General features: G+C 38.8%; 1 protein-coding gene across 1 annotated transcript in view; it reads right to left on the reverse strand.

Moving 5' to 3' along the window:
- LOC111262293 (uncharacterized) overlaps positions 1–20,624 on the reverse strand; it is a 107,906-nt gene that overhangs the window by 20,658 nt on the left and 66,624 nt on the right. Inside the window, exon 3 of the mRNA XM_022836440.2 lies at positions 15,942–16,126. Coding sequence (XP_022692175.1) covers positions 15,942–16,126 — 185 coding nt within the window. The remainder of the gene's footprint in view (positions 1–15,941; positions 16,127–20,624) is intronic.

Raw genomic sequence — 20,624 nt, forward strand, 5'->3', positions numbered from 1 at the left:
AAAAAAACGGTTCAATCAAGTAAATGTATACATTTTTAGGACAGGTTGTACAGTCAGCTCTCAGTGAAATAGTTTTAGTTTTCCAGTCTAATTGCGCAGTATTAGAGCAGTATGTTTTTAAACGGTTTTCGAGGTATAGAATCTATATTATTCCATTTCATACTGCCCTACACACCGATAGTCTGCAATCTCTAAAAAACTAAGTGATGTGACTGTGAGCGTCAGTATTTGCTTGCACCGCTTCTTATGCCGTCACTTTTTGAGGCGTGGTTTTTTGCTGTCTTAACAGTAGATCACACATTAGTGATTTTATTGCAGAGGTACTTGATCACACTTGTTCCATTTCAAACGTGTGATTTTACCGTTCTCCAGATATTTTCTACGGAATTGAGGTCTGCCGAATTAGCACGTCACGGGGATACCTGAACGTCATTTGCTGCAAGTTGCCTGGAAATACTCCGAACTCTGCAACAAGGAGCGCCATCGTGCGTGAAGACGTAGTCATTGTCAAAGAACCGTCTCCATACTTGAAGCAGCCTTTTGCTCTTGATAACGTCAACATATTCTTGCTACTCTAGTATTCTCTGTGCGAATATATCATCTGAGTGCTTCTTCCAGAAACTATAGACCATATCACAAATTCTTGATGGAGGTTTACTTCTCGACACGACGCAGTTTTCGAAAAATTGTGTACCAACATGTCGAAAAGCACAATGAGCATCTTTTTCGAGAACGAGATTCGTTTGAGAATTAGGCTTTTCTCAATTTTTTATTTGGTTGTGTCAATAAACACGGGCTTGTTTCCTTCGAGCATTCAACCGAGGTCTTTGGCGAGTCTGCCGGCCCAGAGCTGAACTTCTGCCCAGAGTCGGTGGCAAAGCCTGATCTTTGACATAGATAGTCTATAATTTTTTAATATGCTGTGAAAGATACTATATGAGACAAGCCACATTTTTGGAGCTTGTGCATAATCGTACGGTTCACCATTTCGTACTATACCTCTTTCGATTCTTGTTACTGGTTTTACGCGACAACAGCTAGAGGCAAGGCTTCCCCTCAGCTTTCTAGCAATGTTGGTGAATGCATTCTGGGAAACATTAAACATTTCAGCAGTTTGGCATTGTGTGCATTCATTTTGACAAAGCAGTCTGTTAAATGTTTTCTGCACCTGATTAATACCTGGTTTTCTTCGTATTTCGACATTTCACATATGGAAGCAAAAAAAACATTCAAACCAGTCAACTCACTTAATCCCATCAGTTAACTGGTGCGTCCCGACATCGGTTTTATTAGATAGTGAGATAGAATGCACCGGTTGCCTATGTTGCGATACATTAGCAGCATTTCAGCAATCTACCGCGCCTGTAATCGCAGAATTATGTCAGTTTTACATACGACATCGTTTGCTATCATTTTGAAAATGTTTGCCTATGTATGTATCAACATGCATGGCGCTATTGTGACGTTGAATAATGCCGCTTTCATAGGCCAGAAATTATTTGAAAATAGATCGCTTTAATGCTGCGTAATCGAGTTTGATGTTAAAACTATTTAATTGAACTTGAATGCCTCACTACTAATTGTCAACCACCGTAGTAATACTACATGAAAATCTCGGTGGGTCAAAAAAATTTTCCAGCCAACCGAAAAAAACACCGCTTAAATCGGAAAAGGGGCTCTAGCATTTGTTCCTGTGTGCCAAAAGAATGGTCAATGCATATGTTGAAAGAAGCTCGTTCTACTTACAGACTAAAAACCTCCTTCAACTATATTTGAAAATGTACAAAGAAAGCTTCCCTTCATACTGCTAATAGGTTACCTTTACTTGAAAGGGGACATGATATGAAAAAAACAGATGAATTTACCAAGACAACAACGTATTAATAATAAAAAAAAAATCACAAAAAAGCAGACAGTGCAATTATTGCACATGTTATACACACAAAAAGATCTCTTTCTAAAAGTCAATTATTGTCTATGGTATAAGGTTCAGCCATATGACACTTTATAAGATCATTCTTAAAGAAAACAGATTAACGCTATCATCAACCAACGATCCATTATTTCGTCTATACACCCGATGTGATTCACTAACTGTAAAAGGGAGGTTATTTTTACGAATTCTTGGAATTGGATCCTATGATTAGTATATAGTTTACCAAAAAAACTTGCTTTTTCAATTGCTGCCTCATTTCTTAACACTGTTTTCTTCACGCTTTGTCCAGCAATACTCCAATATCCTCAACCTATTCTTATTGTGGGTGAGCTTGCAAAATACATGCTTACGAATCGGATAGCCCTTATTATATAAGCCTCTTGTCTTCTGGATTGGGTCCAGGAAACAGAAAAAAGGTGGCAGGAAGCCAAAGTTAATGACTATAGTCAACCAACTTGAAATTCAAATTGTAAATATTCGATATGACAGCGAGTGAAGCACAATACCGTACGTTGTTTTGGTGAAACAATATTTTTGTTTCTGCTAAACGCAACTGTTTTTTTTCACAGTTTTTGCCTTCGGCCAGCTAATGAGCTATGCGTTATCGTCAAGATAGATCAATACAACCCTATGGTCGACCAAAAGCATAGAGAACAACTTTTGTTTTATATGTTATAATCGATTTACCTTTTGCACTTGACTGCTTCGGTTCTGCCTAAATTTCATCTACAGTTAATCGACGCCAAAATCCGACTAATTGCACTCTAACTGCTTCAACAAGGCCCTGCAAATTATTCATTTGAATGCGTTTTTGGCCCCAAGATGTGGTTAGCCTAAATTTTGGCTTATTTTGTTATAAAGCATAGTCTTCCGTTATGTTCATAGCCTCTGCTGTCTTTTCAACCTGAATTTGCTAGTAGTCTAGCACCATTTGGTGGACTTTTCTGGCGCTATTGATAGTAGTTGCCTTTTGTAATCATCTCACATTTTGAGCATCAACCAAGCTAGTATCACTACGTTCAAACTCGCCTGCTCAAAATTTCACTGTGACAAACAACGGTGCAGGGTTCCTGTAAACAATGCCTCTTTCCGTTCTAATTTGCATAAGCGTATTGTTTCTAAATTCAAATTTAATGACGATTTTTTCGTCTTTTTCAATGACACAAAAAAACTGCTGAAGAAAACTTATGGCTGGAATTTTCACGGATGTCGTTCACTGTGTGCTCAGTTATATACAGAGATTTTTTGACGAGTAGAATCTTTACGTTAAAACGGGAAACCTTTTGTACGACGCCTGCAGTAACCTAGACACTACCATCACTAAACAGATGCCAGGATTCTATTCATAATGATGTTAAAAATATTGCCTTCCAGTGTACTCATCGTATCCACTAATCCAAAAAATACGGTCCAGGTACCCACTGAAAGAGTACACCTTGGTTTTCTCCATTTAAAAACTAAAACTGTTGTTTGCTGGTGCCCATGTACGCTTATAATATCTATATATCTATATATATAAAATAATCAGTACAGAATTACTTAAGCGCCACGTCCTCACAGTTTAATAATCTACACACAATTATGGTTGACGGTAGTCCTTAATTCACATCACAAACGATCACCAATTTTGTCAAGTCTTTAAAAATTAATCATGTTTGGATTCTCTGTTCCATGTAGAGCCAAATAATCTGGCTAAAAGGTTTTTTGAACGATTCACATATATGGCTTGCGGCTTCTTTTTGATATCCTACAAAGATTTTGCTAACTTAACAGGAAACGTACCTTTGACACTGTATAGGAAAAAACTTGAAGAGAATGAGAAAGCTGATACAACAAAAAGTCATGTAGGATGCAGCCTGTTGGTGTTTGGCGACTCCAAAGAACAACTATATTCTAGATAGTTAACAACACAGAGTTTAGGGCGTATTGAAGTTGTTATGTATCAGGTAAAGGTCGAATATAACAAAGGTTCGATATATAAAAGAAAATTTCTTTTAAAAGCTATGTCACGGAGACCATTACTAGCCAGAAAATGTATTGCTCAACCAAACATATCGGTGAAAATACAGTTTTTTTGGCCGGGTATGCGCGGATGCAGAGCTGGCATACTTGGACTCGTAGCGGATAGACTGATAGGATTCGAAACAGCTAGATCATATTGTAAAAAACATCACCACTTGGAACAAAACAAAAATCTCATGTAAAAATAACGTTCATTTTTGTATAAATTGTGGGATTTATGTGTCATTAGCGGCGCTCGAAACGGTTATCCGCGAATCTCATATATATATATATGTATATATACATATGAGAGCCCGTATGTGGTGAGCCATATTAAGGCTTACAGGCTATACATCTTAGTGTCGTCCCTGAAAAGCTGTAAGATTGTATTGGACCTCCAAAAAACAACTAATTAGTTCATGAACGGGTCAAGTGCTTGTTTTTTTAATAGCTGGCAAACAGGTTGGTCTAGATTAAATTACGTGTATTTTACAAAGTAGTAGTGACAATTGTACATTATTTCCTTTCCCCAAAAGAGGATTTCTGTTTGTAGGTAATCTCAAATTTTGCTAGTTCATGGACGGCGTTCAGTATCTCTTGATTGTGTCCTACAACCTTCAATGAATGCTTCAACTCAAGCATTGCTTTTTCTGCATTTATAATCATTTACAACTAAAGACACAAACCCCATGACATCGCCCGCGCCGGAATATATATATATATATAACGGAATATAGCTGTTCTGCAGAAAAGGTCGACTGCTTTAATTCCAATAGGCACGTACTTTAGCTTCGCTGTTTGTTTGTAAAATTAAGTCGTAGCCAAAAAAGACCGAGCCTCGAAAGTCTCTTCAATTGCATTATCTCTAACTGTTTGAAGCTCGTGTTGAATCGATTTTTGAATGTTGATTATCTATAGTGGTCTCAGAAGGGTTATTGATGAAGATTGAGAAGTAATCTAGATGCAAAATAAAACACGTTTTTGTGTGATACACGTGCTAAAGACACGATCGATTGTATATCGACGTCCCGTGAACAGCTAACCAAAAGCTCTACAGATCACTTTTAAAGTCGTAAATAAGAGAGGTAAATATTTAAGCCAATAACGAACATAAAGCGATTTCGTAAAGACGAGCGTTGGCTTTTTTACGATAACTAAAATATATTTACACATCTGGATTTCTCCGTCAGATATTACACAATATATATATATATATATATATGAAATTCGATTCTAAAGTTTTCTCTACAGAGAGATATTCTACAGAGAGGCATAGAAAGTGAAGGCATCACCAGCTTAGGCTACCTACTATAACCTAGAAGTTATAGTGACTCAGAATCTCGTGCTTGGAGCATGTTGCAACTTCCAAATTGTAAGACAATTGAAATGCTGAATTGAAACGCTGAAATCAAGAAGCCAGAATTCCGTGTAAAACTTTCCTCTACCTACATTCCGTCGTACTTAGAAGCCAGGATCGAAAGACGTTACCAAATGTTCAAATCTATTAGCCCTATTGCGTAACTCGATGTCGATGTTCAGTTCAAACTTATTTTAGACATGTTTGCTTTCAAAAAACCTTGTAATGGACCTGCATTATGCAAATGTGTAGGCGTTTTAAAGGTATTATGAAAGCTGGAAAGAATATTCTGTGACGACCAAAATGACAGTTGTAAAAAACTTATTTTCGTGCAGAACAACTTTGAATCTTCATGGAAGTGTTGCTGTGACACAGATCTTGAATAAACAGCATTACACAGCGTATCATAGAGAACAAGAACACTTGTTGTTGAGTTACGGCAAGGGACATCCGTTCATCTTACGGCATTAACATAAGCTGCCACGCGAAAGGCCCACTTCTGCAATATATATATATATATATATATATAGATATGTATATATTGCATAAGCAGGCCTGTCACGTTGGGGGAAACAAAAAATATCCTGGAAAAATATGCTTTACTGTCCATCTGTTTCTGATACCGATCTCGCCCATACTCGGAATACACTAGAAACGTGCAAATGGATTCAAGTAAGGTATCAAGCAGGAAAATATATGACTCAGTGATGATCAGATGCTCTGGTAATTGGTCGTACAGCCTAAAGTAATCAGTTCAAACAAACTGTAGTACTTGGTCAGATATTTTTAGCAGACGAAGCTTAGGAAGATTTCCGCAATGAGATAAGCAATAGAGGTTTCACTCATGAGAAAAGTCGAATGATTCCTTAATAGCATTACAATGTCAAGCTATTCTGGATAAGTGAATTCCAAGATCTGAATCTGTGGATAATTATAGGGATAAATACATTTTTTACAAATGCAGCGGTTCAAAGACAGAATGTGCTGAGTGTCATTAGTACGTGTGAAGACGATGTATATTGATCGAGTGTCACTGCAGAAAAAGTGCAACATCCTTACTCTGCCTGTCTGTCATCTCTAAAAGATAAGAATGCGGATAATTAAAATGTTTTTACCAATATTTTTTATATTTTACTTTATCATCAGCATTCTTTTTCCGTCAACAAAATAGATTAGGTGATTTTGGTGTTTCAATATTTCTTCATCAAACTCGCTAACTCGTTAATTGTTAACATCTCTAAAACAATCGGATCCTAGAGCTGGTTCAAGGAATTATCTGATTATAAAAACAAACTTTTTTCTATTTTTTACCGTTATTGCACATAAACTTTTTTGAGCACTGTATAGTCTTTACAAGAAGATCAATTTCTCAGTATTTCAGCAATACAACTGCCTGTGTTAAATAAAAATTGTATTACTAGCGCTTGTTTAAGCGCTTGACGAGCCTAATTTATCTTTCGCTAAAATAAATTAGCAGTGTGTTAGCTTTAGGTTGCTGGTTCTAGGTATCCTACCCTAATCGCGAATAAAGTTTAATAATGGCTTTGCTATTTTGCTTGGTCACCAAATGTCTTAAGTTAAAAAGCACTTCCTGCTGTAGTTATATATATATCTTCTGACCTTAAACAAGTATTGAAAAAAACACATAGACCCGTTCAATTGTCGCAATCGAAGTACCGATTCACGTACTAAAGTAGCGTATCGGATTTTTTAAAGTGATTTTTATCAAGGTGAAAGGCATATCACTTAGGCACCATATAAAGCCTAATTTGCGCATCAGAAGTTTGCTGAGAGGTTGTATGTAAATGCATTACGTAGATCCTAGCGCCTAAGATACCACGAGCATATGCGGACTCGCCAGCTGATTGATTGTTTACGTGCATTATATGGCAACCCTTCAATAACTATATCTAGCGTAGTCAGTTCTCAAAAGCTATAAAGTCATATTGCGCCGAATTTAAGAACATGATCAGTAGAAAAAACTTCAAATATCATATAAGTGATATATAATTTAGTAGGGTGTACATAGTTGTTAATGTTTGGCCATTCCAATGGCCTTCTGTAATACATAAAACCTACTGAATTATTTGTAAGTTGTCTCGAAATCTGATGTCTCCTTTGATGGCTTTCATTTATCTGATAGATTTGCACCGTGGATTTTAGCTCTGGTGTTTTATTGTTACAATGGAGAAAGCTCCGTCTTAGATTGTGCATTTCGATAATATCATAAATCAAGGGGAGATCAAGAGGAAGGGAACGTTTGAAAAGGGTCGCAAGAGTTTTCGCGTAAAGAGGGAGAGACAACTAACATATTCATTTGATTTAGTCAACTGAATAGATGCTCCGGAAGGGGCATTGTCAATAATTGGATTTACCAAACCAATAAAACCCTGAATAGGTAAATTTCCTGCTAATTATATGCTCATCAATATCACGGTTGTAGAGGAGAGAGTCACACTTTTTTCCTTAAATGCAATGGTGATGATGGATCACCTATAAAAAAAGAAGCACATAGACCTAATAGATCTGTTTTCAAGCCTTTTCACTTCGATGCATCTTATTTAGATCTGGGATCTCTGGTAAATGTCGATGCTCATCCGAATCGTTACCGATTCTTGTGAGCAGATCTCCGTTATCGTGAATGCTATCTACCAATGTCGCTTAGAAGTATCCAGAAAGCAATTTTTAAAGATTGAGAGAAAATATTGATTATACTTCAGACTATTATACATATTGTAGGTTAAAATACGTGGTTTATAAATTAGATGAAGCTGTAGAGTGCTGGGAGACAGAGAAGATAAAGAGTAAGGACCTGTTAAATTCCCAAGAATATTATTTTTAAAGGTAAAGTCTAAGTCGATGTGAGTTAAGCTTATCGCGATATGAGACAGTGCCGTTGCGTACGATATCACCCATTGTCACCGTTTTTTTACAAATGCAGTGATTAATGTGCTGAATGTTATTAGCACGTGTGAAGACGATGTATATGGATCGAGTGTGATTGCTTAAGTGAATAATAAAAGTGCAACATCCTTACTTTACCTGTCGGTCGTCTCTAACAGATAAGAAGACGTTAGCGGCACTTCTTTGTTTTAGGGAGCTCAGTTAGTTTAAGTGCTACGTCAGGACGCAGTTAAAAACGAGCACCTGTTTGGCCAGTACAGGCTGTACAGTGTCTTCATTCATTCATTACTGACCTTGTAACAGATCATGATATAGGATTTAGTGCACAGACGCTACAAAAGATTCGCAGTAGAGGATTTTCATTGCTGCCACCTAATTGCCCAACCAAGGTTTGACAACAGGTCTACTTTAATACAGGCAGGTTCTGAACGAGTGTTTGAATTGCAGTTCAAAGGCGAAAACAATCTTGCCCGAACGCCTTCTTTATAGAAATGCAGGAAAAGAAACGAACGTCAATAAGAAAGCTTCAGTGACAGTTGTTTGCGAAAGACGTCGAGCGGGTTTCTAGGGAGTGAGGGCGAGCAGGGGTGATGTGACATCGAAAGCACATTTATTTATATGATGATGATGTAAGTAAGCGAGCGAGCGAGCGCTAGCTAGTGTAGCGAAACCTAGCCTGTCGCAGCGACCGGGGTTTGCCGTTGCTAGGTCGAAAAGGAAAGCCGAAGGGATAGTGACACTGCGAGTGTTCCGCAAGTAACTCGACAGACCGATTGGGCCCCCAGGGACACCACATATGGGGGGACACGCAGGCTCACACTATCGAGGGCGGGGAATGGAACCAAACAGGGTTCCAGTAAAACCAAGCAAGGGTATTCGGCTAAGCGGACATTATCCGACGGAGAAGTGGACCAGCCGGAGACACCGTACTAGGTAGCGTCAAAAGCGAGCCCGTGGACAGAGGGGAAGATGCTGCTAATGGTGTTTCTGGCTGTGTTCGGATGGGAGGGGGGACTCGACTGTTTGCTACTATTACCTCGAGGGAACGGACAAAGATATGGCGACAAGCTGTGCTTGTGACGAAAATCGGCCCGCATGTAGAGCGCTGTGTATCCTAGCAGATATGAGCAAAAAGCTGGCAGATACTATGGCGCGTAGGGGGATAGCTGAAAAGGGAATCACCTTAGAGACTGGTGGAACAGAGGCTTTGGTTGTTTGGTACCTACAAGCTGGAATAGCAACGATAGGAAGGATAAAACAGATCGTAAGAAAACATAATTTAAGACAGCATTATTTTAGTAAGATATGTGACAAAGTGAAAAAATAAAGAAAGTAGCACTACCTAAAAGGAGACCTAACTAAATGACTAGCAGTATTTTTAATAAATGGATCCGAAAAATATTTACATAGAATGACGGAATCGTATGTATCGACTAAAACTAATTACAAGGTAGCTCATTTTACGAATCATGGGCCCTCAAAATGAGCCTAAATTAGCCTTTATACAGTCTTTTTCAAGGATCCTTAGTGCGTTTAAAAGCGTCTTCCGCCCAAACGCCTATTGACTCCGGCCTAAAAATCGTGAACATGCTGTGTTGCATAAGGCGTGTACACTCGGTGTTTGTGTACTTCAAATTTGTTGACATCTTTCTCTAGCAAATGCGGCAGAGCAAGTATGTGCGTTTGTTACCCCAGCATCCTGGACGAGAGATTCATTAGCATGCCAGTCTGTGCTCGTAAATCCGCCTAGACACTGCCAATAATAATAATAGTAATAAACTCCAAAACAGTGTGATTCTCGCTATACGAAGTACATATTTAATAAGATTTATGGATAAATGTAAAAAGTTGTCGAGATTTTTTTAAACAAATGGTAATCTGTAATCAGCAGTGTGTGGCAAATACGGTAAACGGCCGAAGCCCTCCTACTGTAACTCTTTCATTTTTGCTACCGTGATGTGGTCTATTCTTGTTCACTTATACTGGCACCTTAATGCGTTTTTTCATAGTCTCTTCCGTACAATACACTACAATACATTTTAGTCGCAATAGTAAGACCAGGACTAATAGGCTACAGTGGATAACATCTGCATTAAGTCACCAAAAAGACATCATATGCATTTGCACTTTAGGGCTCATCGGTTGAGTTGCATTTGCCCACTAATATGACCATCTGCAGTTATTTTAGAGGATCTATTTTTCAATACAGACTATAACTCGGCACAAAAATGGATCACTGTGGTGACTTAAGAATATGGTAGTCTAAAACCTTAGAGAAGTCTTAGAATCTGTCCTATAGGGCCTCTTCAAGAAAAAAAATTTGCACGATTTGAACAAACTACAGTTGAAGATGAGTGAAGCGTTCGATGGGTTACAGTTGTTCGATACTAAAAAATTGGCACACTTAGTGCACGATTTTATTTAGAATGCTCTGCGTAAGACTATTCTATAGCTGCCTTGATGAAAAACCGAACGAATTTTATTGAAAGCTTTAAGTAATCAGTGCAGGTTGACTTCGCAGAGTCCACTTTGCACACACTTCCCATCGTTTCATACATTCTTCCAATTATGACAACCAGGAGAGCGGGAAATACTAAAAGAAGGACTTCTTAAAAGCGTTGCCTAGCTGCAAGTTATAATGTAGGCTGGGTCAGGATTTTGCAACGCGGCTGTTTCCATCTGCTAATCCAGCCGCACTTGATAGTCCTTAGCGAACTCTAAACACCAATTGGTCGGCTGGTTATAGAACCTAAAAGCTATTAACATGTTCTTTTCTCACCATTATTATCAATAAACAGAATCTATACAGAATCTGTATCTATATCTATATAGAAATAATCGGTGTCCCAAATTGTCTTAGGCTGCTCATTGGGTATGTGCACTCAACTGTCCCGAGACATTTCAGTACCGATGTCAGAGAGGGTTAAAGTAGGTCCTTTGGGTTTCTCGACCTGTTATTTGTAATGGTAAGAACATCTAATAATAATGGTTCTTGCTGTATGCAGTCTTTGAGTGAGGCACCCTGAATTCACTATTCACCAAATTACGGAGCGTGTTTATAGCAACAGTATGAACCACCTCTTAGCTAGAAATACCTCATAGTCAAGTTTTATCTTTATTAAAAATTTAAAAATCCACAGAGACTCCGCTTACCATGGTTTGCTTATTACTGTAAATAAAACGATACAGTTTGGAGTAGAAATGTATGTATTCTTAGTATTTTTCACAAGTATTGTCTATATATCGACTAATCTAGTCTTCTGGCAAAACTGATGGCTCAACACAATGTAGAAAAAACATGCAGGGCAACTTTAAGGGTCAAACTTAACTCATTAAAAGATCTCAATCAACCTTTTAGTAAGCTAATCCTTGCATAAATAAATATACATGCACAGTATGAATATCTACATATTGCAATAATTATATCGCGACAACCAAGAAAGTAAGATTTGAGCGAGCACTTTCCATGTGAACTTGCAAACTTGTAGATAATGTATTGCTAACGTTTGATTCTGTTAACTCTGATATCAATGTAAGGGGCGTATAGTCTGAGGGGGCGACATCGACTTTAATACAGCCAAAAATACTCTCGTAGTATTGACTTGTACAATCTCATGGCAAGGACCTGACAGCAAGTTCTATTGACGCTCTCATATTGTAACCTGCAGTAGACAGTCATTTTTCCTGTGCCCAAGTCCCACTTTTCATTTTGAAGGCGAACAAGTAACCAAAAGATGAAGTATTCTTTTCAGAGCAAATGCTAAAACTCACGTCAGCTTTGCATACTTAAAGATAGACACCGTTATTCCATTGTGTTTCTCGTGTTTATCTTTGAAACAACCCATTTTAGTTCGCAACACATACAACGAGGTATGTTTTACATCGGTGATCCTCTAGCTCGTAAGTGACATCACTTTCTAGCGAATATTTATTTGTACACTTCACTGAGCAGTCGACGTACCTGTCTAAGGTACAGCCTAATGATTGAGTTGAAACAAGCATATGTAATAGTAGATTTTAAAATGTATGAGTTCATGCTTAAAATATTGGTTCACTGAAAAAGCTTTTTTTTTTTACCGTTTTAAGCCAAAATTGAAGCAAATATTTTTTCTTATTATTTTTCAATAGTATTCCTAAAGGAAATATCCGTTTTTATCAATGATTTTCTGCCATTTTCCTAATAGCGCCATGAACGAGTCACCGTGGATTCTCTGTAATCTTTGGGCGAAATATCGAGGCAAGTAATTTTTACATCCTTCCATTGAATTACCGCCAATTACCGCCATTAAAAAGGCTCTGCAAAGACCGAAACCAATGATAGTTTCATAGTGTAAGATCCGGGCTATACGATGGATGCATCAGAATTTCCTATGTAAGCTTTTTCAATTGTTGCCGGGTGGCTATCGACATTGCCATCGGGGAAAACAAGGCTTTCTGTGCTCACCAGTTCCGGTCAGTTTTTTGGGCGGTTTGTGGTAATCTTGCTAGCTGTTTATATGTTTATGGTCCAAATTAATTGTTTCGCCAAGCGGCAGCAATTCATAATTCACAATTTCTTTCCAGTCCCATTAAACGTAATGCATCATCTTCTTTAGTCTCTGTCACAGATCTTAGAGCACATTTGTTACGTGTACGTTATTGTTTTATATGATCCGCTTTGTATCACCCGTAACCAATCGCTTCAGAAATGGCTCGATTTCGTCGTGTATCTCTAGAGTTTCACAGAATCGAGTAAATTGTTTTGCGTCACTTCATACAAGCACCCAAACATTTTCTTTTGGTAGCTAGCTTTCTTCAAGTAGTTTAAAACTTTTTGGCACTGAATGTATAGTTTCTTGTTGCAATAATTTAATCAGTTTTTTTCATAGTCGGTCGACTGCTAAAAAAAGCATCACTCATATCTAAATTTCTAATAACCTAAGTAGCATTTGTGCTTTCATCGTGAGAAAATTTTGAAATAGAGCACCTTTTGCAGAAATTTCACTCATCTTCTAAACGCTCTATCACCTAAGCCTAAATAGAGCATCCCAGTATATTTACGACTGCCGAATTTTAGCTTTCAAACAGCATCAACGCCGCGCCGACGGAACCTACAGCAACTGACATATATGACTTTAAAGCTGTCTAGTTAGCTAGAAAAGCGGTCAATACGCCTTCGACAACTCATTATAAGATACATTTAATAAATAGTTTATAAGCGAGGCCAATCCTTCAGGGTTAAACGTTTTGAGTGGCTCGTATGAGCTACCTTTAGTTTGCACAGGTACACATACTGTCACATGAAGCACATATATACATACGTAGCCACCGTTCGTCATCTTTCCTCGCCATTCAACATCCGTTCTCGAATCTGCCTTACCCATTCCTTTCAGGCCATAGTAGCGCTATCTACCTATATGCGGCAGGTTCCCATTATGTTTCTGAAAGTTCTTTAGTGCAAAGCGTTCACAATAAATTTATTTCAAACGAGCTAACGGTGGACATTCGTAGCTGTTCTATCACCATTCCGCCGCATCCCTTCAACAGGCGAAGACCTTTTCTCTTCTGCATAAGAAGGGAAAAGGAACAGAATTTAAAGTGGAACTACCACGAACAATCGGCAGGGAACAACGAAAAGTGAGCAGAATGTAAGTTTGCGGTTGGGTGCGGGTCCATGGACCTAGCCTGGGCGGAGCGTGAAAAAAAAAGTAGAACTTCTGTAGTTTACAAAAAAAAACAATGCGAGTCAGTAATAGTCGTAGCATTGTATATGATATAAATGGGTGAAACGTAAATGTGGATTCTCCAGGGAGCCGTTTTTGTATGTCCTTTGTCACACGTGCATATGTGTATGCATTTCTTAAGCAGTAGTTTGCTGTGTACTAAGGCTTTTTCTGCCCTATATTTTTCTCCATGCTATGGAAATCGCATTCTCTTAATTTCCACAACATTAGCAGCATGGTGCCTTCCTCACCCTGCTTCATTCTTTCAATATTTAGGAATAATGCACACAAGGGCGTTTTAGTCCCCATTCCTTAACACAATACCCGCGACACTAGGTAGCAAACTGGAGGATATCCCAGATGAGGAAACACGGCGCCACGAGCCCAGTGTGCCTGCGTAGATGGTTGTTCAGTGCCTGCTGATCTCTGATTGTTGCGTGGGATTGCAATTGACGAACCCTCGCCCGACCTAGGAGGGCGCGAGGACACGCCCCCTTTTCCGACTGTGCGCCGCAGACGGCTAAGACGGCTATGAGAGCCACTGCTCTGGGAAAGGAGGTGGAGAGAGAACGGGGCAACTAGCAAGAAGGGGAGAGCGACAATGCGAGGAGCTGTGGGAGGTATGCGGGGAAGAAAGCGAAGACACGTAGAGAGAGCGAGGTCGGCGAGAGAGGGGAAGTGGTGCTTTAGTGACTCCGCCCCAATCGATATCGAACAGCTCGAAACAAGCAGGAAGAGCCAAGCTGACGAAAACGTCACCCACTACTGGAACTAAAACGAATCCTATAACTATAAAGTATAGCAACGATAGCTGTTCCAGTCGATGGTGACAGAGTCAGAAGCTGTAGAACTGAGTGATAGCACTGCTAGACAAGCGGATCGCATGGACAATACTAGGTGCAATAATGACCGTAAAAATAGAAATACCTTCACCTGTCATGTGTACTAAATTTATTCTTCAATAGATAATAAACAAAAAAAACAGTAACTTACGTACAGATGAAAACACGTTAAACACCAGACAACAGCTGATGGAAATAATGAAGCGCAAACTTGCAATCTATGTTTAGAATAAGGCTTACGTTACCTTTAGTGTATACAATAATCGCAATAAATGGCGCCTGAAATGACCACTGAAAATAATTTCCTTTCGTATACATAGAAATTCCTGGGTTGTTTTAAATTTATTTTGATTACCATACCAGATGATTCTAACATATACCTCATATGTTCACTCGCTGCGAACTGGCGTGTGCGCCAGTGGGAAGATGTCGACATTTCGACATTTATTGTTCAATATTCTATTTATAAAGTGTGCAAATGTACATGAGTACATTCGTACGCCATTCGTATCCGAAGAAGAGATTATAAAAGGCGACGAGCGCAACTGACTGCGCACGTGTCATTTTATGTACACGGTTGTAAAATAGTAGTAGGGTACCAAGTTATGGAAGGTAGTAGAAAAATGATATATCTTACGCAAGCTATATTAGACCATTTGCAAGTGCAGTCTTTCCAGTAGTTACCCTTAAGTGGGCTGAAAAAAGAGTCGGATTTAGCTAAACAATGTCGTCGAGAAGTTTGAATAATTCTGTCCAGCAGAATAAATGTAAGCTCTGAAAAAAATGAGACGTGGGTGTTTCATCATGGCAATAGACTGGCTCCCTCGTCGCTCATTGTGTTGCACTTGTGTTGTTTCGAACCCTGTACTCGCCAAATTTTACTCTATGACTAGAAAAAGAGCAACTGGAACCTGTTACGACAACCGATATCAAAAACTGTTTTAATGAGTGGAAGAACGGTGGTACTCGTTCATTAAATCCAAGGGAAGCTGTTTCAAAGCGACAATTGGGTGTCCGAAGCAATCGCAATTACTTTAAAACGAAATTCTAGACATTTTTTCGACCCAGCAGGTAGACATATTCGTTTTCTCTGGTTGCGTTTCATTACTATGTGCTTCAACACTCGTTTCATTAGTTTAGTTAATAGTTTTTCCACTTATATGCCTGTTTTTTTCTATAATACATTTTTTCATACTAACCTGTACGCGTGATTCAGTTAGGCCGATTCGCATTGCAAGTTCTTCCCTCATAAAGATATCTGGGTAGTGCGTTTTAGAGAAACTTCGTTCTAATTCTTGAAGTTGGCCGGGGGTAAATCGTGTTCGATGTCGCTTTTGCTTTGAGGATCGTTTGTCATCATTTCCGCAGCTACTGGTTATCGTCCCTAGAAATAAATACATGTAATCTGTTATGTAATATTCATAGCGCATTTTACAAACATTTTATTATAAAACCAAAAAAAACGGTCTTTGTAAAGTGGCAAATTGTACTTTAATTCCTTTGCGCTTATTTTTTTATACACGAAAAACGTTTCTGTCAAGCCCCTTGGTCGTTGAGTAACTTCATAGTTTTCAAGGGTTTCCGCACCTGGAGTACTTTTGCTTTAAAATGGGAACATGACTTTTCAACGACAATAAACCTGACACTGTCCCCTTCTGTCACACTAGCTTCGAGGGAGCCAGCTTCGTATTACGTGGTCACTTTCGTATCATTTTACTGCCTACTGCAGTGCTAAAAATCACTGCAATGCATATATATATAAAAGTCCAAACAGGTACATTAGTTCGGCCTCTGGAAGTTGACAAGGTCGACAGAGACGAGTTTCGACAAGTAATACCAAAAGAGACAAATAGTTTTATCTTTTAAAGGTTGAAAGTAAAGTGCGATGCGTTTCCTAATACCTCGAATAACATACAACATTTTTTGAACAACCGCAATTTCACCGGAAATTTGCTGAACATTATGATGTGTTCAGCACGTTTGTATCCTGGTCACTAGGTATATATCGGTATATATATATATATATATATAGGTAAATATCGAAGACCAAATATAGTGCGCAATTTGATAGAAATGTATAATTAGCGATATATCTTGTCGGCTTCAGTTTTGATTACTGACATCCCTCTATAGTAATAATAACGTTAGACTATCTACACAAGCGTTAGTCACAGCTCGGTACCTCCGGTAAAACTCAGTCCTAAACCATGTGCAATTACTACCATGCTACATCGAAAAGCTCATAGACAGTGTATAATGGCAATGCTTGCTTAGCGGAAGCTATGGCTCTTTATGGGCCAATATTAAAATGACACCGAAAATGCGGAGTATATATATATATATATAAATATTGAAATGACGGAGAAAAGTCGCGTGTTTGAAGTCGAATGCGAAGACCTTCATAATGAAATGATACATTAAGGCTACTCCTCAAATTGCCCTTCACTTGAATATTATGGTACATGATTATCAACAAAAAAAAGTGAAAGATCACGAAGCTATTGCGCCTTAGGATGTTTCGACTGCTTGCCGGAAGGAAAACCTACCATATAAAATTGTGGAAGTATATAACAAGGCGCCGGGAAGGCTCATTTTTATCTGGGTGCATTTCATGTTAGTTGCCGTTCCGTCGCCACGGTCAAACAAGCCACCTTATTTTGTCCTCTGAGTGTGGCTTATTATAATATGAAAACAAATTGTCAATCAGTATTCAGTATGGTAGACAGCAGCTGTCTAAATCAATCTACTGCACCCTTGCGCTGTCGTGGTAGGAAAAGGGGAAAAAAATACAATATATGCAATTAAGCATGACTGACTTTCAACGCAAGGTCTTTCAGTTTAGTATATAATAACGTTGCCATTGCACCGTCACAGAAACAAGGAAGAAAGGAGGAGGTATTAGGTTGGGATGCAGAAAATCAATTCGAAAATTTAAATCGGTATTCGGGCTCGAACCTAAAAAATTGCGAATAACCAAACAATTACAAATCGACGGATGCGCTGTTTTTTTCCCTACATTTGATGTCTTTAAGAGTTTTTACCAACATCCACTAATGAATGATACAATATTGAATACGATTTTGTTGCAAAAACTAATGCATTGATGACGTTTTAGCGTTCTCGAGGTCAGCCGCAAAGCGCCGAATAAAGCGATAGTCAAGAGTAGACGCGCGTCAGCTTAATTTGAAGAAAAGCCTGATTTATTTCAGCCTTACAGGATCGATCCTATGCACAGTATGTGCGTGAGTGTACGTATTGATGACAAGACGAAGTCTACGGAAAGTGTTCGCAATCACTGAGGAATTCGAGCGCGCCAGTAAATATGACAACTCTCAGGATTATATATAGTTTGTTGCCTTGATTTAACGCAGAAAAAGCTTCATGTGGAATATGGAGTAGCAAGGAACGAAAGGATAAAATCATGATCACTTCATTTCTCATGTTTCCGGATTTCAGAAAACCATTTGCTTTGATCACAGATGCCTCAGATATATAGTTGGCCGCTAAAAACATCCAATAGTAAATCGAAGACCTTCTTACACATTTATGAAAGTGTACGGAAAATACTTAACAGTAAAAAGGATATCTTGGTTTTTCTGCCTTTGAACACCTGAGATCATTCTAAGCTCAAAAATTTGAGTTGCAAACTCTTTATAGTGCGTTGATAAAATTGTTCACTTCCCGAAAGCAAAAAGGCACCAAAAAGGATGGCTCACTACGTTCTTCGTCCATCGAGGTCAGAATCTTTTTATAGTTTGTTAGATCGACGTTAACCGCAAGTATGCCGCTGCATGGTTCCGTTTGCCATAAGAAATAACACGTTGTTGGAATGCAATATTTTGGTGTTGCATGGAATTATAGCATTATAGCCCGCCCTCGGTAGGCCACAACGGTGATCTAGGGACGTACTGAACAGTAGCCAAACGATTCTATTCGAGCAATAAGGCGGCATTTGTTGTAGCTTTTGTGCTGTCTTGCCATCAATGTTATCGAGACCTTTCGGGTTATAGCTGAAACGGTAGCGACGGCTGGCAAGATAAGCTAGGTTTTCATAAATTGTTGGTTCGAATTTGGATATCCACAAAATACGTATTTCACACGAATGAGCGGATAAATGGAGACGGCGAGGATCAATGTTAACGGAGAGACACACTGACGTCGCACGGCTATGAAGCCGAGCGCGCGCACCTCATGGCTTCCGTGGCATAGTCCACGCGACTCCAGAGTCGGAAGTTACTCAAAGCGGAAGGTCAGCCAGAAAAATTTTAGTCATCAACACAAAATTTTAGCAAAATCGAACTATCTATATCAATGCCTGGTCTATTCCGTCCCTTCGATAACCCGTGACGATCTTCGTAGGAACTAGGTTTCAAAGTCGATAGAAACATGAGTAGAATACACTGCATTTCCTTCCTCAGGCAACCCTTTTTGGAATCACATACAAAAAATAATAAACAAAAAATTAAAAAATAAGCATGAATGTCTAACATGTCTTCGTACACGTAATTAGTATTTAAGGGGTTCTGATAATATTAAGGAATTAATAATAATAATTAAGGAAAATAAAAAAAATGTAACCCACTAACATATTCATTCCGTACAGTGCCACTCGGTGTCTCGGAATCGGACAGCGCGCCGCTTCTTCTGTGTTACGTTAACCTTGTTCACGTTTTGTTATTTCTGGATGGACCGCGGACCGTATCGGCCATTTTCTTGTTGCTGCTCTCTTTGTTGTTGTTGCGACTGTTCACGTTGGGTTCGGTTAGTTTCAAAGATTTTACTATTTTTTTTTTCCTAGATTACAGGACAAAGGGATTAAGATGTTCTCGTAAATTTTCTCGCAATTTGTGCGGTCTGTATGACGTGTTGAGGTATAATGATTCAAAAACATGACAGGCACGTGTATGCCAGAAAATTGGGAACTGCATTGTCTGTCTCGGTTTTTCCTGAACTTCTTCTGAGCTGAATTCGATTTCATGTCCTCGGCGTGTTGGAAGAAGGTCCCTATTTCACAATCAATTGACTCTTTGTAACATTTATTCGTTGATTTATGTGTAAATAAACTAGTAGCTGCTGCGTAGACTACGAGATAATTCTTTATGATTTAGTGCTTCCTTTTTATTTCTATCTAAATGATAAATACGAGGAACACGCCCTTTCTGTTGCTACTATCTCGATCATGTATTTCAAATAAATGTATAATACTAGTATGACATTAGTGATCCTGGAAAATCCGCATTCGTGTTATCTCTATTACGCCTGATTTGTCATACATGCCGGGCGCTATTCTCATTGACATACAGCTATGCTTTACTAAATTGTGTTGCGACAATAGATTCAATAGTGAGCATGTGGTCTGATGTTTGTCGGAGTCGGCGTGCCCATTTTCCCACGTTGAGGGATGGCTGACATCGGCAACTACATCGTTGTAAAGTTCCTTTTTTTTTTGACGTTCCGTGTCTGTTTCTGATGAGGTAAAGGGTAAATTACCTAACAGATACATGAAGTAAGGAGCAATAAGGTTTGCATACGATAATAAAAAATCCTCCTTTCTCTTTCGGGAACTCAATCGTATGGACAGATTAAGCCTGCCACAGACCTTGAGGCATTGCCACACGATAATATGGTACTATACACCGAAATAAATAAAAATATTTGCTTCGTTTACAGAAGAGGTATCTACGATCTAAATGACGTACTCCATTCTGTTGGGTTGACCAAATTGAATAGGTACCATACAAAAGAATCGTTACGACGAGACTGCGCAAAAAGTGGCTACAACGGTCGCTTTTTCAGATCTCTTGCGCTTAAGAAGCAAGAACGGCGGCGGATTCCAAGTCGCGCAAAGTTAAAGTCGAACGGTCCTGTACAATCAAAAGGAC

Source organism: Varroa jacobsoni, unplaced genomic scaffold (assembly GCF_002532875.2).
Source record: "Varroa jacobsoni isolate VJ856 unplaced genomic scaffold, vjacob_1.0 scaffold_643, whole genome shotgun sequence".
NCBI classification, from domain to species: Eukaryota; Metazoa; Arthropoda; class Arachnida; order Mesostigmata; family Varroidae; genus Varroa; species Varroa jacobsoni.